This window comes from Archocentrus centrarchus, chromosome 1 (assembly GCF_007364275.1).
Source record: "Archocentrus centrarchus isolate MPI-CPG fArcCen1 chromosome 1, fArcCen1, whole genome shotgun sequence".
NCBI lineage: Eukaryota > Metazoa > Chordata > Actinopteri > Cichliformes > Cichlidae > Archocentrus > Archocentrus centrarchus.
Genome location: NC_044346.1, coordinates 4,053,519 through 4,072,271, shown reverse-complemented (window position 1 = coordinate 4,072,271; position 18,753 = coordinate 4,053,519). Strand labels below are relative to the sequence as shown.

The 18,753-nt window shown below is 39.8% G+C and overlaps 1 protein-coding gene across 5 annotated transcripts in view; it reads left to right on the top strand.

Moving 5' to 3' along the window:
• myom2a (myomesin 2a) overlaps window positions 1–18,753 on the top strand; it is a 55,577-nt gene that overhangs the window by 24,496 nt on the left and 12,328 nt on the right. For 3 of the 5 annotated variants that reach the window (XM_030731033.1, XM_030731041.1, XM_030731020.1), the window contains exons 2-16: window positions 2,033–2,125; window positions 3,230–3,365; window positions 3,835–3,989; window positions 4,449–4,541; window positions 7,360–7,448; window positions 7,533–7,571; window positions 8,291–8,455; window positions 8,579–8,740; window positions 9,267–9,408; window positions 10,916–11,127; window positions 15,372–15,546; window positions 17,035–17,156; window positions 17,760–17,947; window positions 18,059–18,185; window positions 18,534–18,712. In XM_030731033.1, coding sequence (XP_030586893.1) covers window positions 2,033–2,125; window positions 3,230–3,365; window positions 3,835–3,989; window positions 4,449–4,541; window positions 7,360–7,448; window positions 7,533–7,571; window positions 8,291–8,455; window positions 8,579–8,740; window positions 9,267–9,408; window positions 10,916–11,127; window positions 15,372–15,546; window positions 17,035–17,156; window positions 17,760–17,947; window positions 18,059–18,185; window positions 18,534–18,712 — 2,077 coding nt within the window. Of the gene's footprint in view, window positions 1–559; window positions 689–2,032; window positions 2,126–3,229; window positions 3,366–3,834; window positions 3,990–4,448; window positions 4,542–7,359; window positions 7,449–7,532; window positions 7,572–8,290; window positions 8,456–8,578; window positions 8,741–9,266; window positions 9,409–10,915; window positions 11,128–11,200; window positions 11,255–12,609; window positions 12,738–13,854; window positions 14,039–14,366; window positions 14,385–15,371; window positions 15,547–17,034; window positions 17,157–17,759; window positions 17,948–18,058; window positions 18,186–18,533; window positions 18,713–18,753 lie in introns of all 5 variants that reach the window. The other 2 variants (XM_030731048.1, XM_030731028.1) reach the window with 2 other exon arrangements.

Below are 18,753 nucleotides of genomic sequence, written 5' to 3'. Positions count from 1 at the left end.
AATGGAAGCACAATTAGCCCGAGGCAGAGTGTGGATATGACAGCTGGCTTAGATCTTAAGTCTTGTTCCTGTACAGTCTGATCACTCTGATTTCCTACACAATCCTTTTAATTAAATAGTGTGAGGACTGTGCTCTGCTGGTAATGACACTATTTCCTTCATTTATCCAATAATGGAATAGGCAGACTGCTGCAAGCTATTCATAGCTGAGCTGTGTGAGGCTGTTAGGGGGACGCATTTGAAGTGCTGAGCTCCAGCAAAAAGTTGGAACTGCTGTAATGTCGCCTAAATGCTGGACTTTTAACTTTTCCTCCTGTGAGATGAATATGTTGAATAGATATTCTTGCATTTGTATTTTACCAGCAATTTGTTATGTATAGGTATAAATTCTCACCTTTGCATACTGTTGACCTAAGAGATGACAACACATCTGATACTTTAAATGTGTATCACAGAATGACTGCAGTGACCGTGATGGTAAAGAAAAGACTTGTATTGACATTTCTAACATGGCTAACACATGTTTGGTTTCCCCCCTCCCCCTGGTGCTCTTGGCCAGGTCTCCTTGAAGTGTTCCAGTCATGGCTTCCAAAGTCATACCTTGGTATAAGAAGAAGCATGTGAGCCAAGTCAAAACTGATTATGCTTATCAGCACACTAAACATGTTTCCAAGCAGCACACAGAAAGGTATGACAGTGACATTTACCTGCTGCTTTCAAAAGCACAGCTCTTGCTGCTTTGCGACATAGAGCAAAAGCTACACGTAGGGGGTGTTGCTGAGGAGCAGCTCTCATAGTGGGTGTGTCTGCTTCCTAGCTGGCTGTTCGTTTGTCTTTTTGATGCTAAATTTAAAGCTCTGCAAGGTCAGATTTTCATGAACAAATCAGCCTTCCTGGGAATACATTTTCATCCCTCTTTCTGACTCAGTTTGTTCCTTTGTCAAACGTCAGTGTATTATGACATGTAAAACTACACAGCAACTGTTGCATTTCTAGTGTATGCAATGTGTGGAATGTAAAATGTGCTTGGAGACAGTGCAGATATGCTGAAACCAAACAACTGTGTGTTTGCAGTCTTGAAATATCTTAAAATGATCATCAGTGATTCTAAAGCTCTGTGTCTTTGTGAGGTCCATAATATCTGAGAGCTGAACCTAGGTCAGGGTTTCAGGAAGTGCTGATGCTCTGCAGCTTCTGCCAGCAGATTTTATTACTCAAGTCAATGAAAGACGTGTATGCAGTTTATTGCATTGCTATATCATGCTTTTAAAAAGCTTTCTGGCTCTTTGTATATACAGTGTAGTCATGCTTAACTTAATAGACACATTGAAGACTGGCTTTTTCATCACTAGTGGCGAGGCAATAAACTGCCTTAAGTCCATGATCTGAGCGAGCACAAGCCAAGTTCTGATCCCCAAGCTATCACGTAGGAGCCTGCCATTGCCTTATGGCTGATGGCTAATGTCACCGATGACTGAGGCCATTAACTACACATAGTGATGTTAGCACTATGAAAAAGAAAAATGTAGTGGGCTGGTTAGTTTCTATACAGAATGTCAATTTTCTGGCAATTTCACCAAGCACACAAGGAAAGAATTTTCTGCATGAAATTTTAGTTTATTTGTTAATTGTGTTCATGACACTCGCTGCAGGCAAACAAAAGTGCCCAACTAATAATGGTTGTGGTATCCATGCAGAGCAGATCTGCAGGGAAATTCCTGAAAATTGTGCATTCTGTTAAGATTTTTGTAACCTCAGAAGTTATTGTTTACTGTAAGTGTAAATGTTTTTATATTGTGTGTGTATGCTCAGAAGACAAACAACCAGTATAGTCAACAAGTTTGCCGACAAAGGTGTGTTTATTTCTCAGAGCTTGGCACCATTTACTACACAATCACTGCAAAGGGAAACCTCATGTGGATCTTGGTGTCTTTTAGCCCAGTGAGAGCTTCTGCAAAGCTAAAATCTGAACGTCCTTTATGGTGGGAATTTCCTTTGGCTACTTTATAATGACGGCTTCTCCCTTCAACAGGAAATCAAGCTCTAAATTGCTGAGTGAGGTGCAGGCCCAGGCCACAGAGGCTATGGCAGAACAAGCCTATACCATACCGGCGTTCCGACAGAGGTGAGTCTGTTCTGCCTCCGACTATCTTAGTTTTAAGGTTATATCAACCTACAGAAAGCACATTTGTGTCATGAAACAAGATGTGTGGCAGGCAAAGTGTGGACCCCAGTGCAGACTCAGAAGACTTACGTAAACTTGACTTTAATACTTGTTTTTTTGAGCAAAAACAATACAAAATCCTTCCAAAGGGAGCCTGATCCACAAAACAGGAGGCGTATCAGGCACCTAAGAAAAAGCAAGACACACAACCACAAGCAGGAAGTTTCTGATGACATCACAACAAAGAACAGGAGGAAACATGGACAATACATGCATTAGGGGTAACGAGGAGGGAGTGGAAACACAGGGGAACAATAAGACTAACGAGACAAGAGGAGCAAAACTAAACATAATGCACAGAGAACAGGAGACTAGAAAAATAAAACAGGAAGTGAGTAACAGGAACACAGAACACAGACTTGGCAAGCACACTGAGGGAATCAAAACATAACCAGAAACAAGACTCAGGTAACTAAACTAAGAAGGCCTGAAGATACAACTAAACTAAGAGCATGACCCATAACAGCAAAACCAGAGAACGCAACAATAAAGAAATCTCTAAACCTCAAAACTCAAATGTGCAGTTCAAGAAAGTTCAGCCTAAAACTCTGGGTCACAGATCCAGGATGATGATGCGTTTCTTTAGTGTAACTGGCTAATTTTTGAATGATTGCTATTTTTGATTCATCAGTTAATTATGAAACACTTGCACAGTCTTACTGTTGGTGTCCTATAGGAACAGTAATGATCAGACTCATTAAACTGACTTCAAGTTTAGTTTCATCCTGTCATGCTTGATCTGCTTAACACAACAGTTCTGAGTTTGAACTTGTGTTGCAAAAGTGTTTTAAGGTAATGGTTCAGTTTGGAGTCAAACATGCAACAAACATGTAGTGATGCTGGAGTCAAGTTTAGGCATAGGTGAATAGCTATGACTAAACTGAATTTGAATAGCTGAATTTGATGTGTGTGTGTGTGTGTGTGTGTGTGTGTGTGTGTGTGTGTGTGTGTGTGTGTGTGTGTGTGTGTGTGTGTGTGTGTGTGTGTGTGTGTGTGTGTGGTTAGGACTGCTGAGGAGACTGAGGAATACCAGAGAGTGAGCAAAAATGTTGGGAGAGGACTGACCGTTATTCAGGAAGAGCTTCACAGGATGAGGATCGCCACTAAGGCCCAAGTGGAAAGTCTTGAAATTCAGAAAGAGGTTAGTAACCAACTGCTGAACAATTCACAAGTAACACTATACTTCCTTTGTTTGTTTGTTTTTTATGGCATATATGTGAAACAAGTATTTTATATAGTTTGTGGAAATGTTATGTACAGCAGTACAGCACATCTGCAGTGTGAATGTCTTAAATGAAGGCCAAATCATTCTCTCTTACTTAGATATGCTACAAATATGTAGATGATAGTCAGCTGTTAATTTCTGTTCAACCAACGTGACCGTCACACAGATATTAAAAAGTCAGAAGTTGAAAGTTGATGTCGGAGCTCACGACCATCTGCTGACCTCACCTCTGCAGTCCTCCTGGTCTTGGCAGATTTTCAGATTTGTTGACAGTGATAGTAGAATACAGCATGTTCTTATTTAGTCTCTGCCCCATAGAAACAGTGCATAGAAATGTCATTTTTTTCTTTAAATATTGACTTGATGCGGTTGACTCTCTCTCCAGGTTAAGGGCATGATGACAAAGAGGTTGGATTTGTTGGAGGAATTCCCTAAAATGCCAGACTTCCTGGTGGCCCTGCGGCCACACACTGTGTGGGAGAAGACTCCTGTCAAGCTGTTCTGCACTGTGGAGGGAAACCCAAGGCCCATTGTTAAATGGTCAGAATACTCCCATCACACTCGAGTTGGTTTTTAGATCTGACTGTAACTTTTCCGTGTGGTAATGCCATTTTCATGCTCTTCTGATTTATTTAAAGGTCTTAATTGGCTGTTTTATTATGAGAAAAATTATAGCAATGTGATGCCCCTCCCCTCAAAATATGTAGCACTAGCATTGATCCTTTTAGTACCAATAAGCAGTGTTCACCATACTCTCCCTGCTTTAAATGTTCTGTATATTTCACTTTATCAATGAATGGTCCTTTTTAATGTGCTGTGTCCCCATACACTGTTGATTTATATATATATATATATATATATATATATATATATATATATATATATATATATATATATATATATATATATATATATATATTTTTTTTTTTTTTTTTTATATATATATTTAGGAGTTTATAACATCACTGTGGTGTGACACTGATTCAGATTCTTTGGCAGGTATAAAGATGGTGTGCCAGTAGACCCACTGAGCGTCCCAGGAAAGTACAAGATTGAGAACAAGTATGGAGTCCATGGTTTGATCATTAGCAGGTATGTATTATCCAGAACTCTGAGTAGCCATTCGTAGTCAGACATCAAAAATTGGAGTTTGTTGGTTTGAGGAATTTCATAAGAATCAACTGATGGACGCTGAGCTTTTTCTTTTAATCTGGATTTAGGTTTAAATAAATACCATGCAGATCAGTTAATATAGGGAAGCAAACTGGTACAGTAAAATGGAGTTATTAATCACTGATATGTGTTGGTGATTACTGCTGTCATGATGCCAGATTTTCATTACATCTCATTACCACAGCTAAAAGAAGATAAAACTGTGGTGTTATTTCCATAACACTTCGACCAGGTGCAGAATGATTGGCTGTTGTCACCTTTGAATCCTCAAAGAAGATTTTGAGTGGCAGCAGTAGCCACAGACTGTGGTAGTAACCGAGGGTACTGGTTACTGCATCGTTTTCCTTTTCTGCCAGATGGCATCATTAAACTGCAATACTGCTACCAATAGGGAAGTGGCAGTGTATTATTAATACCATATAAATAGGATTTAAATATTGAATCAATGTCAGTATGCCGTAGCATTGTGATTTGGGTCATTTGTAAAAGTTCCAGTGACAGATTATAGAATAACATCTATGGTAATCTACAGTAGTAAAAATGTCACACTGCCGTATATACTTAGACTAAGATACCTGAACTAATTTTCAGGCAACATGGAGTGAAATTATGTATCCATGAATATATTATTCAGTATTGTGTAAAAGTCTTAAGTCACCCCTCATTTGTGTATATTTTTTCCAAGGAGCCAGACTTTATTGTCATTTTTAAAGTGCTCTTGAGCAATAGTTCTCCAGGCTTTCTTAATATCTTTCAGAGTTTCTCTTTGGACATTGGCTGCTTTTTCACTCTTTTTCAGTCCAGTCCTCATACCTGACCAATTACAGAGGAATGTGTTTTTGGTTTCTTTGTTTGTGTGTGTGTGTGTGTGTGTGTGTGTGTGTGTGTGTGTGTGTGTGTGTGTGTGTGTGTGTGTGTGTGTGTGTGTGTGTGTGTGTGAAGCCATTTAACACTGACCTATGAACCATTCAAGTGCAAAAAAGGCACCTAACTCAAGGGATGAACCAGTGTTGTGTCCACACATAACAGACAAATTGCACCAACAAGGTTCCCAAAGAGCTATTACCTGAAAACTTGACACATCTCTGAATGGTGTGCAGTATGTCCTTAAAATATCTGAGGAAACTGAACAAGTGTAGGACAAAAGGAGAAAGTCTGAAAGTCCGGACCTTAAGAAATAGGGGGGGGGGGGGGGGGGGGGGGGGAATCCAGCAAAGACGTGACGGGAGGTACGAGAAGTATGAGAGGTACGACAGAGAGTGTCTGCAGCCATCTATAAAACACAGTGGAGACTCTGTCATGGTTTGGGACTGTGGTTTTGGGGAACTTGTCACAAATGATTATTATGAACACAGACTTTCCAGCTCTTTAGAACTGTACAAACTCTGTTTTTGTCTTACATACTGTATTTACATTTATGTTTACAGGTTACAGTAAATCACTGCACCTCATTTCTATTTTCCTAGCAAAATATAAAGAAATGAGGGGTGACTTTTGCACATTACTGTACTTTGTCAATTGAGGCGCTTTGACGATTGAGTGAAACTTAGAAACAAATTGGGAACGACAGTGTGACTGACAGCAGGATTTGACAGGTTCAGTGTTGAAGCTTACACTTACAGGACTTTTATTTTGTTAGCACATTATCTTGATTGATAGTCAGCTCGAGAGTTACAGAGAAGAAGATTGCTAAATTGAGGGTGAGGGCCCAGCCTGTTTCTTTTCGTCATCTTCAAGACCCCTCAGCTGTTCGTGCTGGAGTGCTGACCTTTGCGTCATTCGAGCCACGAATTCCTCCCGCTGCACTCAGCCTCTCTCTCTGTCCCTCTCTCTCACTGAGAATTTGAATATCTCTGGACTGTCCTTACATTTGAAGGTCATTGAGGACATTGTGGTTTACTTGCCAAACTTCAAATTCTTTATGCAAAAAGTACCAAGTGACAAAAAGGATGCAGCATTCATGTCCGTCACAGCTGAGTAAATGGATCATCTTTTAAAATAGTTCAGGCCAGGCTGAAGGTTGCATTTCTTCCTTCTATGCTTGGAGAACAAACAGTCGCTCAATGTGGCTGAGAGAAGAAAGAGCTTACCTCTGTCTGCTCCATGACTATATCATGGGCTCAGGTTTTGAAGAAGGGGAGTTGGTAGTCTTCCTGGGCGTCATAAAAACTGTGCACACCATAATCTGGAGATGAACAGTCTCACAAATAATTTAAAGGAATTGTAGTGCTGCAAAAGCAAAAACACAAACATGCATTAGTTTAATACGAGACTGAATCAGGATGTAACAGGTTCAAATGATGGTTACAGAGTTAAACATTTGTGTTACACACTGTTACTGTGCCTCGAGTTATTGTATTTTTAACCTTGTAGTAGTCTAAATAAATGGACTATACAACACGCCTCATTCATACAAGCACTTTTTTTTCTACACTTAAGTGCTTTCTATCTAACATTCACACACATTCACACTCCAATGAACACATCAGTGAGCAGCTTAGGGTTCAGTTTCTTGCCCAAGGGTACTTAGGCATGCAGACTGGAGCAGTCAGAAATCAAACCACTGACTTTCCAGTTAGTAGATGACCTGTGTTACAGCAACCCCGATAGAACTGTCTCTGAAATATTATTTGAAGCTGGGGTAGAGGACATGTCCTTCAAATCAGATCGAATCAGCTCTAAGTGTTCATATACAGAAATCAGTGAAATCATGTTCCTACTGTGTCTGACCTTGTAGGTGTGTTGTGAGTGATACTGCTGAGTACTCTGCTGTGGCAACCAACCAGCATGGCACAGCTACCAGCAAGGCTAAAGTTACTGTGAAGAGTAAGCCTCTCTCTTTCTCCAAGACATTGTTCACCTGCCATGTTCTTCTCGGTAAACATGAATCTAAATTTCTTTTCCTCACAGGACCAGCAGGAGCCGGGGAGTCCTGCCAGCTTGGTCTAGGTGAGAGCATAAGGGCAGTTAGTAATGCTGAGTTTGGCCATTGAGGTGTCATGCCCAGACACAACCTCATGGAATCATGAGACTTGAAATAGCAGCGCAATAAGAGGCCTGATAAGAAGTGGAAACTTTTATGGCAAGCCGCTCCTGTCCTGTGACTGTCTGAGAAGAAAAACAAAACATAGATCTGTCTTTAGATGAGCAGCAGGTGATCTGGATGGACATTCATATACTTGTTCGGGGATTTAAATAATGAGCAATTAGGAAAATATTTACTTCCACATGATCTTTTCATTTTGATCTGAAACACTAGACATCTTCTTTGTCAAAACTAATCAAGCAGGAATACCCTATTTAAGATTCACTCTCGTTTAGAAAACTTAGGACATGCCAAGTTTCCATTTTCAGAGGTTATGTTGCTGAATGTTCTCAACTCTTTATGGTCTCTCGTCACTACATTGCTGCTAGTTGCTTCCTGTGTGGTTGCCCCTTTAGATAAGTAAATCTGTCGTGGTCCTTAAACCTCATTTTGGTTCCTGGTACCACATGTTTCATCTGAATTTGGATCATTTTGAATTGATTATCATACAGCTACACTGAATAAAGGCCAGATTTATATCCATAACTGCAAATCATCATTCTGATACTGCAAACACACTCTGCACAGAGTAAGAAAATATGATTATCTGATTACTGATGATGGGCCAATTCTTGTCCTCCAGTGCCTTATCTGACTGATATCCATGCCAGTAAGCTAGAGGTCACCCTGCTCAACCGGTTCCCAGTGTCTTTTGGTGTGGAGGGCAGCTCCATCAGACTGGTGTGTACCATGGTGGTTGTCCCCGATCTCCCTAATGTACCACCCTACGCCCAGTGGTACAGAGATGGTCAGATTTTCTTTCACTCTTTCGTTCATTCAGCTGTGGATCTGCTGTGTTGTGTGCAGCGCTGTTAGTTGACTGTGAAGTTTTGTCTCTTCTCACTGTTTCCTCCATCTTGTCTTCTAAAAGATAAACTGTTAAAACCAAGCAAACTGGTAGAGATGTCAGTGGGCGGAGGCGCTGCCTCTCTTACTCTGCCTCACCTGGCCAAAGATGACGAGGGCCTGTACACGCTTCGGATCTTTACGAAGGATGGCACCGCTGAGCATAGCGCCTACTTGTTTGTCTCCGGTAGGACACGACACTCCATCACGCAACACTGTGACGTTACCACAGTGATTTTACCTGCTGGTTGCTGTCTTGCAACAGAAATACTTAAACTAAATATAGATAAAAGATGAATAAGTACTTCTGTACTTCTGCTGTACAAGTGCATGAATTGAAGGGCAGTTAGCTCGGTGACATTTTCATGCAAATGTTTAATTTGTTCTAAACTTTCAAGTTCTCATAAACTCACCTGCACCTGCATCAGTTCCTCCCAAACCTGATCATGGAAGTGCCTGAGCATGACCAAATGAGGGATCATTTTACAGCTGCTCTACTACCCTACTGTTAATTAGTGAAAGTTTCATTCAGGTTACCTGTATATCCCAAATTTAGCAACATAAAATGTTTCATCAGTTATCAAGTAAGGGTTTTTAATCCTTTTCTATACTAGGTACCGCTGTATATCAGTATATAGACATCAAACATGCGTTGCTTCACCTTCCAGTCTTCCTACCCAGGATACTTAAACCCGTGTTTCTTCATTCCCTAGATGCTGCTCCCTCTGCACCTGGAGTCCCCGGTGCACCAATGAGCATAAAGGCCTATGACGTCAACTCAGACTATGTCCTGGTTGCTTGGAAACCCCCAAACACCGTCAATGAGCCGCCCATCACCGGATACTTTGTGGATCGGTCAGTTTTCATCTTGAGAAGGCATAAGAATCTTTCTTAAAATAGTCCAGAGTTGGCACACTAACATGAATACAGTGGATTTATACTGCACTTAATGCCAAGGAAATGAGTCAACGTATGATAAGTCATATTTATTGAGCTGCATTAGAAGATTTTCTAAAGTAAATGCCAGGTACTGTACACTATATTACTAAAAGTATTCGCCCGTCTGCCTTCACACACATATGAACTTGAGTAACATCCCATTCGTAATCCAGAGGGTTTAATATGATGTCAGCCCACCCTTTGCAGCTATAACAGCTTCAACTCTTCTGGGAAGGCTTTCCACAAGGTTTAGGAGTGTTTATGGGAATTTTTGACCATTTTTTTCAGAAGTCCATTTGTGTGGTCAGACATTGATTCATCCCAAAGATGGGTTTGGTGGTTGCCAGGAGAACAGTACTTATCTGACTGCACTGTGCCAAGTGTAAAGTTTGGTGGAGGGGGGATTATGGTGTGGGGTTGTTTTTCAGGAACTAGACTCGGCCCCTCAGCTCCAGTGAAAGGAACTCTTAATGCTTCAGCATACCAAGACATTCTGGACAATTTGATGCTCCCAACTTTGTGGGAACAGTTTGGGGATGACCCCTTCCTGTTCCAACATGACTGCACACCAGTGCACAAAGCAGCTCCATAAAGACATGGATAAGAGTTTGGTGTGGAAGAACTTGACTGGCCTGCACAGAGTCCTGAACTCAACCTGATAGAACACCTTTGGGATGAATTAGAGCAGAGACTGTGAGCCAGGACTTTTCTCCAACATCAGTGTCTGGAGGAATGGTCAGGAAGAATGGTCAAAAAGTGGTCAAAAATTCCCATAAACACTCTTAAACCTTGTGGAAAGCCTTCCCAAAAGCGATGAAGCTGTTATAGTTGCAAAGGATGGGCCAATATCATATTAAATCCTATGGATTAAGAATGGGATGTTGCTCCAGTTCATATGTGTGTGAAGGCAGATGAGTGGATATTTTTAGTAATATAGTGTATGTGTTATCTCTGTGATTCAGTGTTCGGAGAGTGATATGTTTGTGAGACGGACAACGTTCAAATCATCTAAAACATCTGCCGTGATGGAGTTTGTTGCGCCCGGCATCACTTGTTTGATTAGTTGATTTACAATTTGATTGTTTTGTTAAGTAAAATTGTCGAATATTCTCTGTCATTTTTATTGTAGATTTGTCATTATGTCATTGTAACCTAATATCTGTTTAGTTTTAAATTGTAAATGGATCAAAATAAGACATTTGAACACATCATACCTTGGACGTTCACAACCATTTTTAAAAATTTCCTAGACATCTCAGACTAATTACTGAACTTCAAAAATGTTTGGCAGTTTTTTTTTTTCAAACAAAAATACTTGAATCCATATACTACAAATGGAATCACACAGTGGTTAGGCAGAGAGTTCATCTTTTAAATTCCTGATAGTGAAAAGTTAACTTACCATAAATGATCTGTTGCATAGGTGTGAAGCTGGCACCGACACTTGGGTCCAGTGCAATGATGCCCCAGTGAAAATCTGTAAATACCCAGTGCATGGCTTGAAGGTGGGCCATTCCTACCACTTCCGGGTCAGAGCCGTGAACAGCAGCGGTATCAGCAGGCCTTCGCGCAAGTCAGACAAAGTGACGGCCCTGGATGCTGCAGAGAGTGAAAGACTGCAAGGTACAGAGGAAGGTAAATACAAAACACAGGACAGCAGGATACCAGCGTTTCCTGACCGAGCTGTTGTTGTCATTTCCTGCAACAGTGATTAAAATTGAAGGAAAGCACGACATAGTGATAAAGGATGATGAGCTGGAAGGTACAGTGGTTAAAGACTGGTCTGGTTTCAGCATTTTGTTTCCCTCCACCGTTAAACCACTTCCTCACAATCTCACTAAATACTAACACCCGTCACTCTTTCCAAACGTCAGCAGCTTCATGAGAACATGTTTACATTTTAACGGGAGGTTCACATTAAAAATTCACCTTCAGTCATCAGAGTCTCACTGATGGTTTTTATTCCACTTCATTATATCACTGAATATTTCCTTCTTATATAACTAGTTATTGGGAATGATCAGTTCTGATTAATTCTTTCAATAACAAATAAGGAATTATGTTTTATATTATTACAAAACATTTATGTGCTGATCTTAGATCTAATCAGTTATCTGCTCATAATGTGTTCTGTTTAAACAGCACCCCCCACCCCCCCGTTCTAACTTTTGTGGTGCAGTTTTTGACCTAATTTCAATTTTTCTGTTCACACTTCAACTGAAAAAGTTTTGTTTTTACATTTTTTTCCCAGCTCATTTAATACACTACTTTAACAAAAACCCATAACTGAAAAAACTAATTTAAAAAAGCTAAAAGAAAATATTAAAAATAATAAATCTTTGTATAATATCATAAATGAAGCGGGTGTAGAAGTCCCACATTTCACTGTTAACTTTCATTTTCACTAAAGTTCTCAGGCAGGTTCTGTGCATTTATGGCTGTAGGGCTGAAGATGTTTATCATTTCTTGTTATAATTTCTTCTTTGGGTAGTTCATATTTCTGGTTTTAAAAATCTCAAATCTGATTTTGGGGGTTTGTCCACATTCTGGCTTATCTAATTGCTATACTGTATGAACTGTATATGAAAGGCTAAAATATTCTGTGAGCATTCAACCACCAAACCACACTTGAGGTTGTGACAGCTCTAGTGTAGCATTTGATTTTCAGTTACTGTTGAATGCAACCAAAATAATACTTTGAGTTTTAATAAAATTCCACCAGCTTACCTGATCAGCCCCTTTAGAGTTTAACCAGCTTTGAAACAGAGGCAGGACTTGAGGCGACAGTTTGTTGTGATTTATATAAATAAAATTGAATTGAATTGAATTGATCTCTCAGATCGAATTATGCGATGCACTCATACAACAAGATGTGGTCAGTCAGTTGTATTTTTTTTTTAAAACATTTGTGAGTAAAAATGTATGAAATACATTATTTCAAGCCATACAGTGTTGCATCTTTAATCTCCTCCCTGCCTGTGAAAGCATGGTCACAGATAAAGGTTGAAGTGCTGTAAAAATCATTATAAAAATCTCACAAAGTGGATAATGTGGGGCTTCTGCAGTGGCTGCTGTTCTGTGTACTTTATGCCTCAACACTGTTCACTCCCGATCTAGGCTACGTAACTATACCAGGTGAACCCACAAATGTGCACGCGTCCGAAATTTTCAAGTCGTATGTCGTGCTGAGCTGGAAGCCCCCGAGACCTCGTGGCCGCGCTCCGCTGTGGTACGTCATCGAGAAGGTGTGTGCTGCTTCCTGTTTGGCCTTCAGTCTCTGTCAGTAAAGCCGATTTAACCTGTTCTGTACCTGAGGGATAAACGAGACATTCACCTTTTAAACTCTCATGTCAGTGTCCTCTTAATTTTTATTTAAATTCTTTTAATAGTAATATTTTTTTTAATTTATAATTTTCCCCAATTTCCTATCAGCACTGCATGCAAGTGAAGCTTCATTACATTTGGTTGAAACTGTACTTAGCCCAAATTACATATTTTTAATATCACATAAAAATATTACAGGAATCTATATGACAAATCCCCAGATTTCATTATGATACATTTTGAACTTTTGAGATCCTCTTTAGAGGAAGTTCTGTGGGTTTGAACTGCTACCCAACATTAATGCGTAACGATGGATTTACTGCATCCAGTTTAGGAGGTGGCATGTTTTCACGCATATATTACAAGCACACACACATATAACTGTGAGCTTATAATGTATTGTTTGCATTGTCAGGTCAATTCAAAATCTATATATTGTGAATAACAATCCATACAGTAGTCGCCCACAGTGAATCCATATGCTAGAAATTCAAATGTAATGTATGTATTAGTACCCGTCTGTAGATGTCAATTAGTTTCTTTATAAACGCTGCTAGATTTCAAGTAATTTTACATAAGTTGTAGAATTCTTTATTACATGTCTGATGTATTAGAATTGTTCTTTAGTATTTTTGATGTCAAATGTTCAGTAAACTGTTTATTATATGATGCAATTGTGGGAAAAAGTTATCTTCATGTTTGGTTTGTTCTTGAGTAACAATGTTAACACTGCCTCCTCTTCAGTTACACTTCAGCTGTAATTAGCAGAATTTCTAACATTAGAGTACATCAGAGTGATTATACTGCACACACACACACACACACACACACACACACAAACATCCACTTTGTTATTTAAGATTCCTATATCAGTCACACACTTTAATATAGCTATGTCACCTAATCAAAATAAAAGTGAGCTTTAACTTTATAAAAACAGACATCATGAAAGCTGCTCTTTTTATTTGTGCTGTATCCATGAGGTCACAGATGGCTGTACCTTCTCACCCCCCCCCCCCCTCCCTGACTCTCCCACAGTGCTTAGCAGGCACTGGAGAATGGCAGCAGATCAACACAGCAGTCAGACTGCACTCCCCTCGTTACCCGGTTTTTGATTTGCAAGACGGGAAAAAGTACCAGTTCCGAGTATATTCGGTCAACATGTATGGCTCCAGTGAGGCCTCCGCGCCCTCTGAGCCCATCCAAAAGGTTGATGAAGACGGTAAGAGCCAGGACCAGTGCAGACTCGAAGTTTTATATATGCAGCAATATGTGCGCAATCCACACAAAACCTGGGAAGAAATGCTGAAACTTGGGTGCAAGATTGAGAATGTGTCATCAAACTTTGTAATTTCTTAGAATTGTAAATATTAAATGTCTCTCTATTCAGTCCATGCTTCACCCAGAATTTAGATCTTGTCCAAATAGGACGGCCACTAAAACACGTAAACATACATTAAGCAAAGTATTTCAGTGCATATATTATGTAAATATATCCACAAGAGACCCACGCTGACCTTGTGTTAAAAGTGAGTGACTGTGTTTTGCAGGTATCGAGCTTCCAATTGGTATGTACAGACAAATGAAAGTATAAAGCTGTAACTTCACTCCTCCACTGTCTGCATGTGTGTGTCCTCACTGTGAGTGATGATTGGAGCACCTGGAGATGGCTCAGGAGGCTATCTTGTTACCCTGTAACAAGAAGCTAATAAAAGAGATCAAATTATTCACGGCTCTTGTGCCTGAATCCAAATGAAATCCCAGTAACACTCGTCTGACATCATGTTCTGCCCAAACATCTGTAAAGAAACATGTCAAAGTAATTTCACTGGATCTTAAAAAAAGTCCTCTGCACTGTGTTTAATCACCATCTTTGTGCACACAATATACAGTAACACTGAAAACTGCACAAAAAATCAATAGTGCATGTTTTTTGAGGAGCAGTCACTGAAACCTGCAGAAAAGGATGCTGAAGTCAAACCTTCAGTATTATTCAGAGCTCATCTTCAGGATATCTGCTCAGTGAAAAAGCAAATCCAAGGAACTGATACATTTCCTCCAAAATAATTAGCCATTGTAATAACTTATGATTTACAGCAGAAATATTTATTTACAGCTGTGGAACTGTGCTATTAATATATAATAAAGTATGAAGAATTATCTGCCCAAAGACTGAAGCAGAAGAGTTTCTTTTCATGTGACTTGGATATCAAAATATGATCCTTCTGTACATTACTGTCTGACCATTTACTACAGATAATTCAGTCTCAAATGAATCATCTGACATTTCAAACAGTATTTATAGTTCAAGTAATTGTAAAACATTTGCAATAAGCATTAAGAAATTTAAATTGATTTTACTTAAAAAAACGATTTGAACCTTTGAAATGTTTTTTAGATGTTGAGTGTTAGAATTGTTTTTTTTTCACTCTTTGTATGTAGCTTTAAAATGTGACTAAAATATGGATCATTTTTTTAAAATTCTATTAAAACATAAATATCTTTTCAGATGAAGCCTTGTGAAGTAATTGCATTTTTTTCCCTTCGGCAAACAGGTGTCCCCTCTGCTCCCGGTCAAGTTGTTGCTACTAGGAACACCAAGTCATCCGTGTTTGTGCAGTGGGACCCCCCCAAACACCAGAAAAACCTCATGGGATATTACATCGATGGCCGCATCGTTGGAGCCAAGGAATGGTTCCCCTGCAACCACAAACCCTTCAAACATACCAGGTAAGTGTTACTATTAATGGAACATCTTGTGAATTGTCATATGGTGGATGTAGCCAGCATGGCATCATTCATTGATTTGTGAAGTCCTGTCTTGAAGCCGTCACCATCTTGGCGTTTTTGTCAAAGATCCCTAAAGCGTGCTTTACTTTATCATCTGTTTGTCTCTAAATGAGATCATAAATTACATGTTGTGTTCACTAAAGCTTGAAACTCAGTTGAGAACATAAAGGTATCAGGAAAGTGTTTACTGAGTTCAAAGATAAGTGAGCAGTAGGGTCATTTTACCATAACCTTTTATGCAGTCAGACTTCTTCTGCAACCAGAATTGTGGCCCCCTGCTGGCTATAAGAAAGAATGCAGGTTGCCAGAACCAGGAGCTACATAGCACACCTTTTATATAATATCTTATTGCAGTCTTTAGGAAAATGTAACTTTATTTCACAAACAAGGCCACCATTAAATTACAGTAATCCCTCGCTACTTCGCGGTTCACTTTTCGCAGACTCGCTGTTTCGCGGGTTTTCAATCAATATTAGTGTAAAATATTTATCGCGGTATTTTCGCTGTTTCGTGGGTTTTTGCGGTACTCGTTCTTCACATGCGTAGTATATATTTGGTGTATAAGTGTGTGGGGAGGGTTTATAAAAACTTTAAATAGTGTATAACTACTAAAATAATGTATAAGTATTAAAATAAATATAGCGTCCCTACTTTGCAGATTTTCACTTATCGCGGGTGGTCCTGGAACGTAACACCCGCGATAAGTGAGGGATTACTGTACTTAAGAATCAACGGCATTAAGATGAGAGAGAAAAGTATGTGGAGCATAAAAACTGAATTTTGACTGTGGCCACACTAAAAGCCTCTCACGGTGGTGATATAGATACTTGCTGTCTTTCTATTATTCAAATGTCTAACATGGCTTTGGTTCTTATTAATACTTGTTTACACTGGTTGCAATCAGGTAATTTGTAGCTGTGCAGTTTTAGCTGTGCACCCGTATCCAGTTTGACAAAGACATTTTTGCTGCTCAGCTGACTGAACCAAAACCACAGAGTTTAACAAATATAAATATAATGTGCCTCCTTCAGAGGAGTGTCGCACAAGACGCTAAATTACCTGTTTCATGTAACAAGTACAGTAACTCCACGGCGCTCACTCATTTATCTGAAACGGTATGAGGGCTCCGGGGCCTCAGAGTGTCTTGGGCTCAATATGAGGCAAAGGCAGCTTGTGGAGTTTCAGTTCATGGATAAATGATGATTTAAAAAACATATTTAGGTTATATTTATACTTTGCTCTGCTCTTCTCAGGTCTGAAGACAAAGTCATGATGGCTTCTTTCAGTGTAACATTAATCATCTGCATAAAATTAGTGTTAGACTAACAGTATTTACATAAAAATATCCTATGAATTGTTCCAGGTGATTTCAGTAACTCTTACTTATATTTGATTTTTTTTTTTTTTAAAAATGAATGTGTGTCTCAGGTTTGTGGTGCATGGCCTGATCCCAGGGGAGAGCTACGTGTTCCGTGTGCAAGCCGTCAACCTGTTCGGCCTCAGTGAGGAGTCTCAGGAGTCCTCTCCCATCGCCGTGGAGCCTGCCCTCGGTACGAGAAACTTCAGGTTTATGAATCCATTTATGTGCTACTTCTGAAAAGTTAGAAAGCTCTTTGAAACTGTTGATTAAAAAAAAAAAGTTTGAAATGCACTGGAGAATGTGTATTTTCAGAGAAATGATGATTCATAAGATTGATTCGAGTCTTTGAGCCAACTTGATGCTCAGTGTGATTCATTTTGTTATTCTGTCCAGGCAGGGGGGCTGAATATGGTATGTATTCAATAGCTGTGTTTATTTTCTCCCCCCTTACTTACCCATAGCTTTCTCTTTATCGACCTTCACTTTTTATTATTGTCTGTTTTAATCACACAGAGACATATTTTTAACTTGACTGCACCGTTAAGTTTTCTAAAACACTTTACACTTCAGAGTTTGATGGTTACTCAGCACAAGAGTTTAAAACCTTCAGATTCATGTGGTTTTGCAGTAGCTGCTCAGTCAGTTGAGACAAAGCGCATGACAGGCTCACATGCAGCTCATCACGATCATTGTTTCTTACACTGATTAAAATAAATGTTTACAGCTCTGGATACGGTCGTGTAAAATTCTGTGGTCCACAGTTTAAATATGAATGTGAAACTTTGTGGTTCAGCAACTCCCAGCGCTCCCTTTGGCATCACCATGCTGAGCTCTGATGGGTCCTCCATAACTGTGGCCTGGAAGAGTCCCAAACACTGCGGTGGCTCCAAGATCAACGCCTACTACATTGATAAGCGGGACGCGGATACTTTACTCTGGAAAGAGGTCAACCTAAGTGCTGTCACGGAAAGAATGTGCACTGTGAGTGTTCAGACACGAGTTGATCAGGTGTAGCTAAACTTGATACCTTTACATTTGCTCTTTGGGGCAGTTATTCATTGATTCTGATGATCATGCCACCTGTTATGTTAGGTGGAAAATCTGAAGGAGGGAACCTTTTACGAGTTCAGAGTCACAGCCGGTAACGTGGCTGGTGTCGGTCTGCCATCAGCTGCAAGTCGTCCAATGAAATGTGAAGCTTGGACCATGGAAGAGCCAGGTACAGGACTGTCCCCGTGACCTCCATGATTCTGTACTATTGTCTTTATTTCTTCTGTACTGCACTGTGAATTTGGCAGCTGCTGTTTTGCCTCTGACTTCCTGTAAATGTATCAGTAAAATGAGAATTCAAGGTTTGTGACCTGTATTAAAGGTCAAAAATCCATCTAGATTCAAGCCACAGCATCAGTGATGGCTAAGCAGTGACCCATCTACGTACAGATACTGACTTTTTACAGATATGAATGCTTGAGTGACTTCTGAAATCATAACTTGGGAAAGTTAAGCTGTATTTATAGAGCATGGTGTGTTCTCTGTGGTCCTGATGATGTGTTTCTTTAAATTGAAGGCCCAGCCTATGACTTGAGCTTCAGTGAGGTCAGAAGTCACTCTCTGGTCGTCCTGTGGAAGGCTCCCGTTTATACTGGAGCGAGTGCTGTCACTGGATACTTTGTGGACATGGCTAAGAAGGGCTCATCAGAGTTTGTCACTCTGAATCAGGAAACTGTGCACCGTCATTACCTGCAGGTAGCAACCCTGATGCATGATGCATGTTCCAACAAATGGCC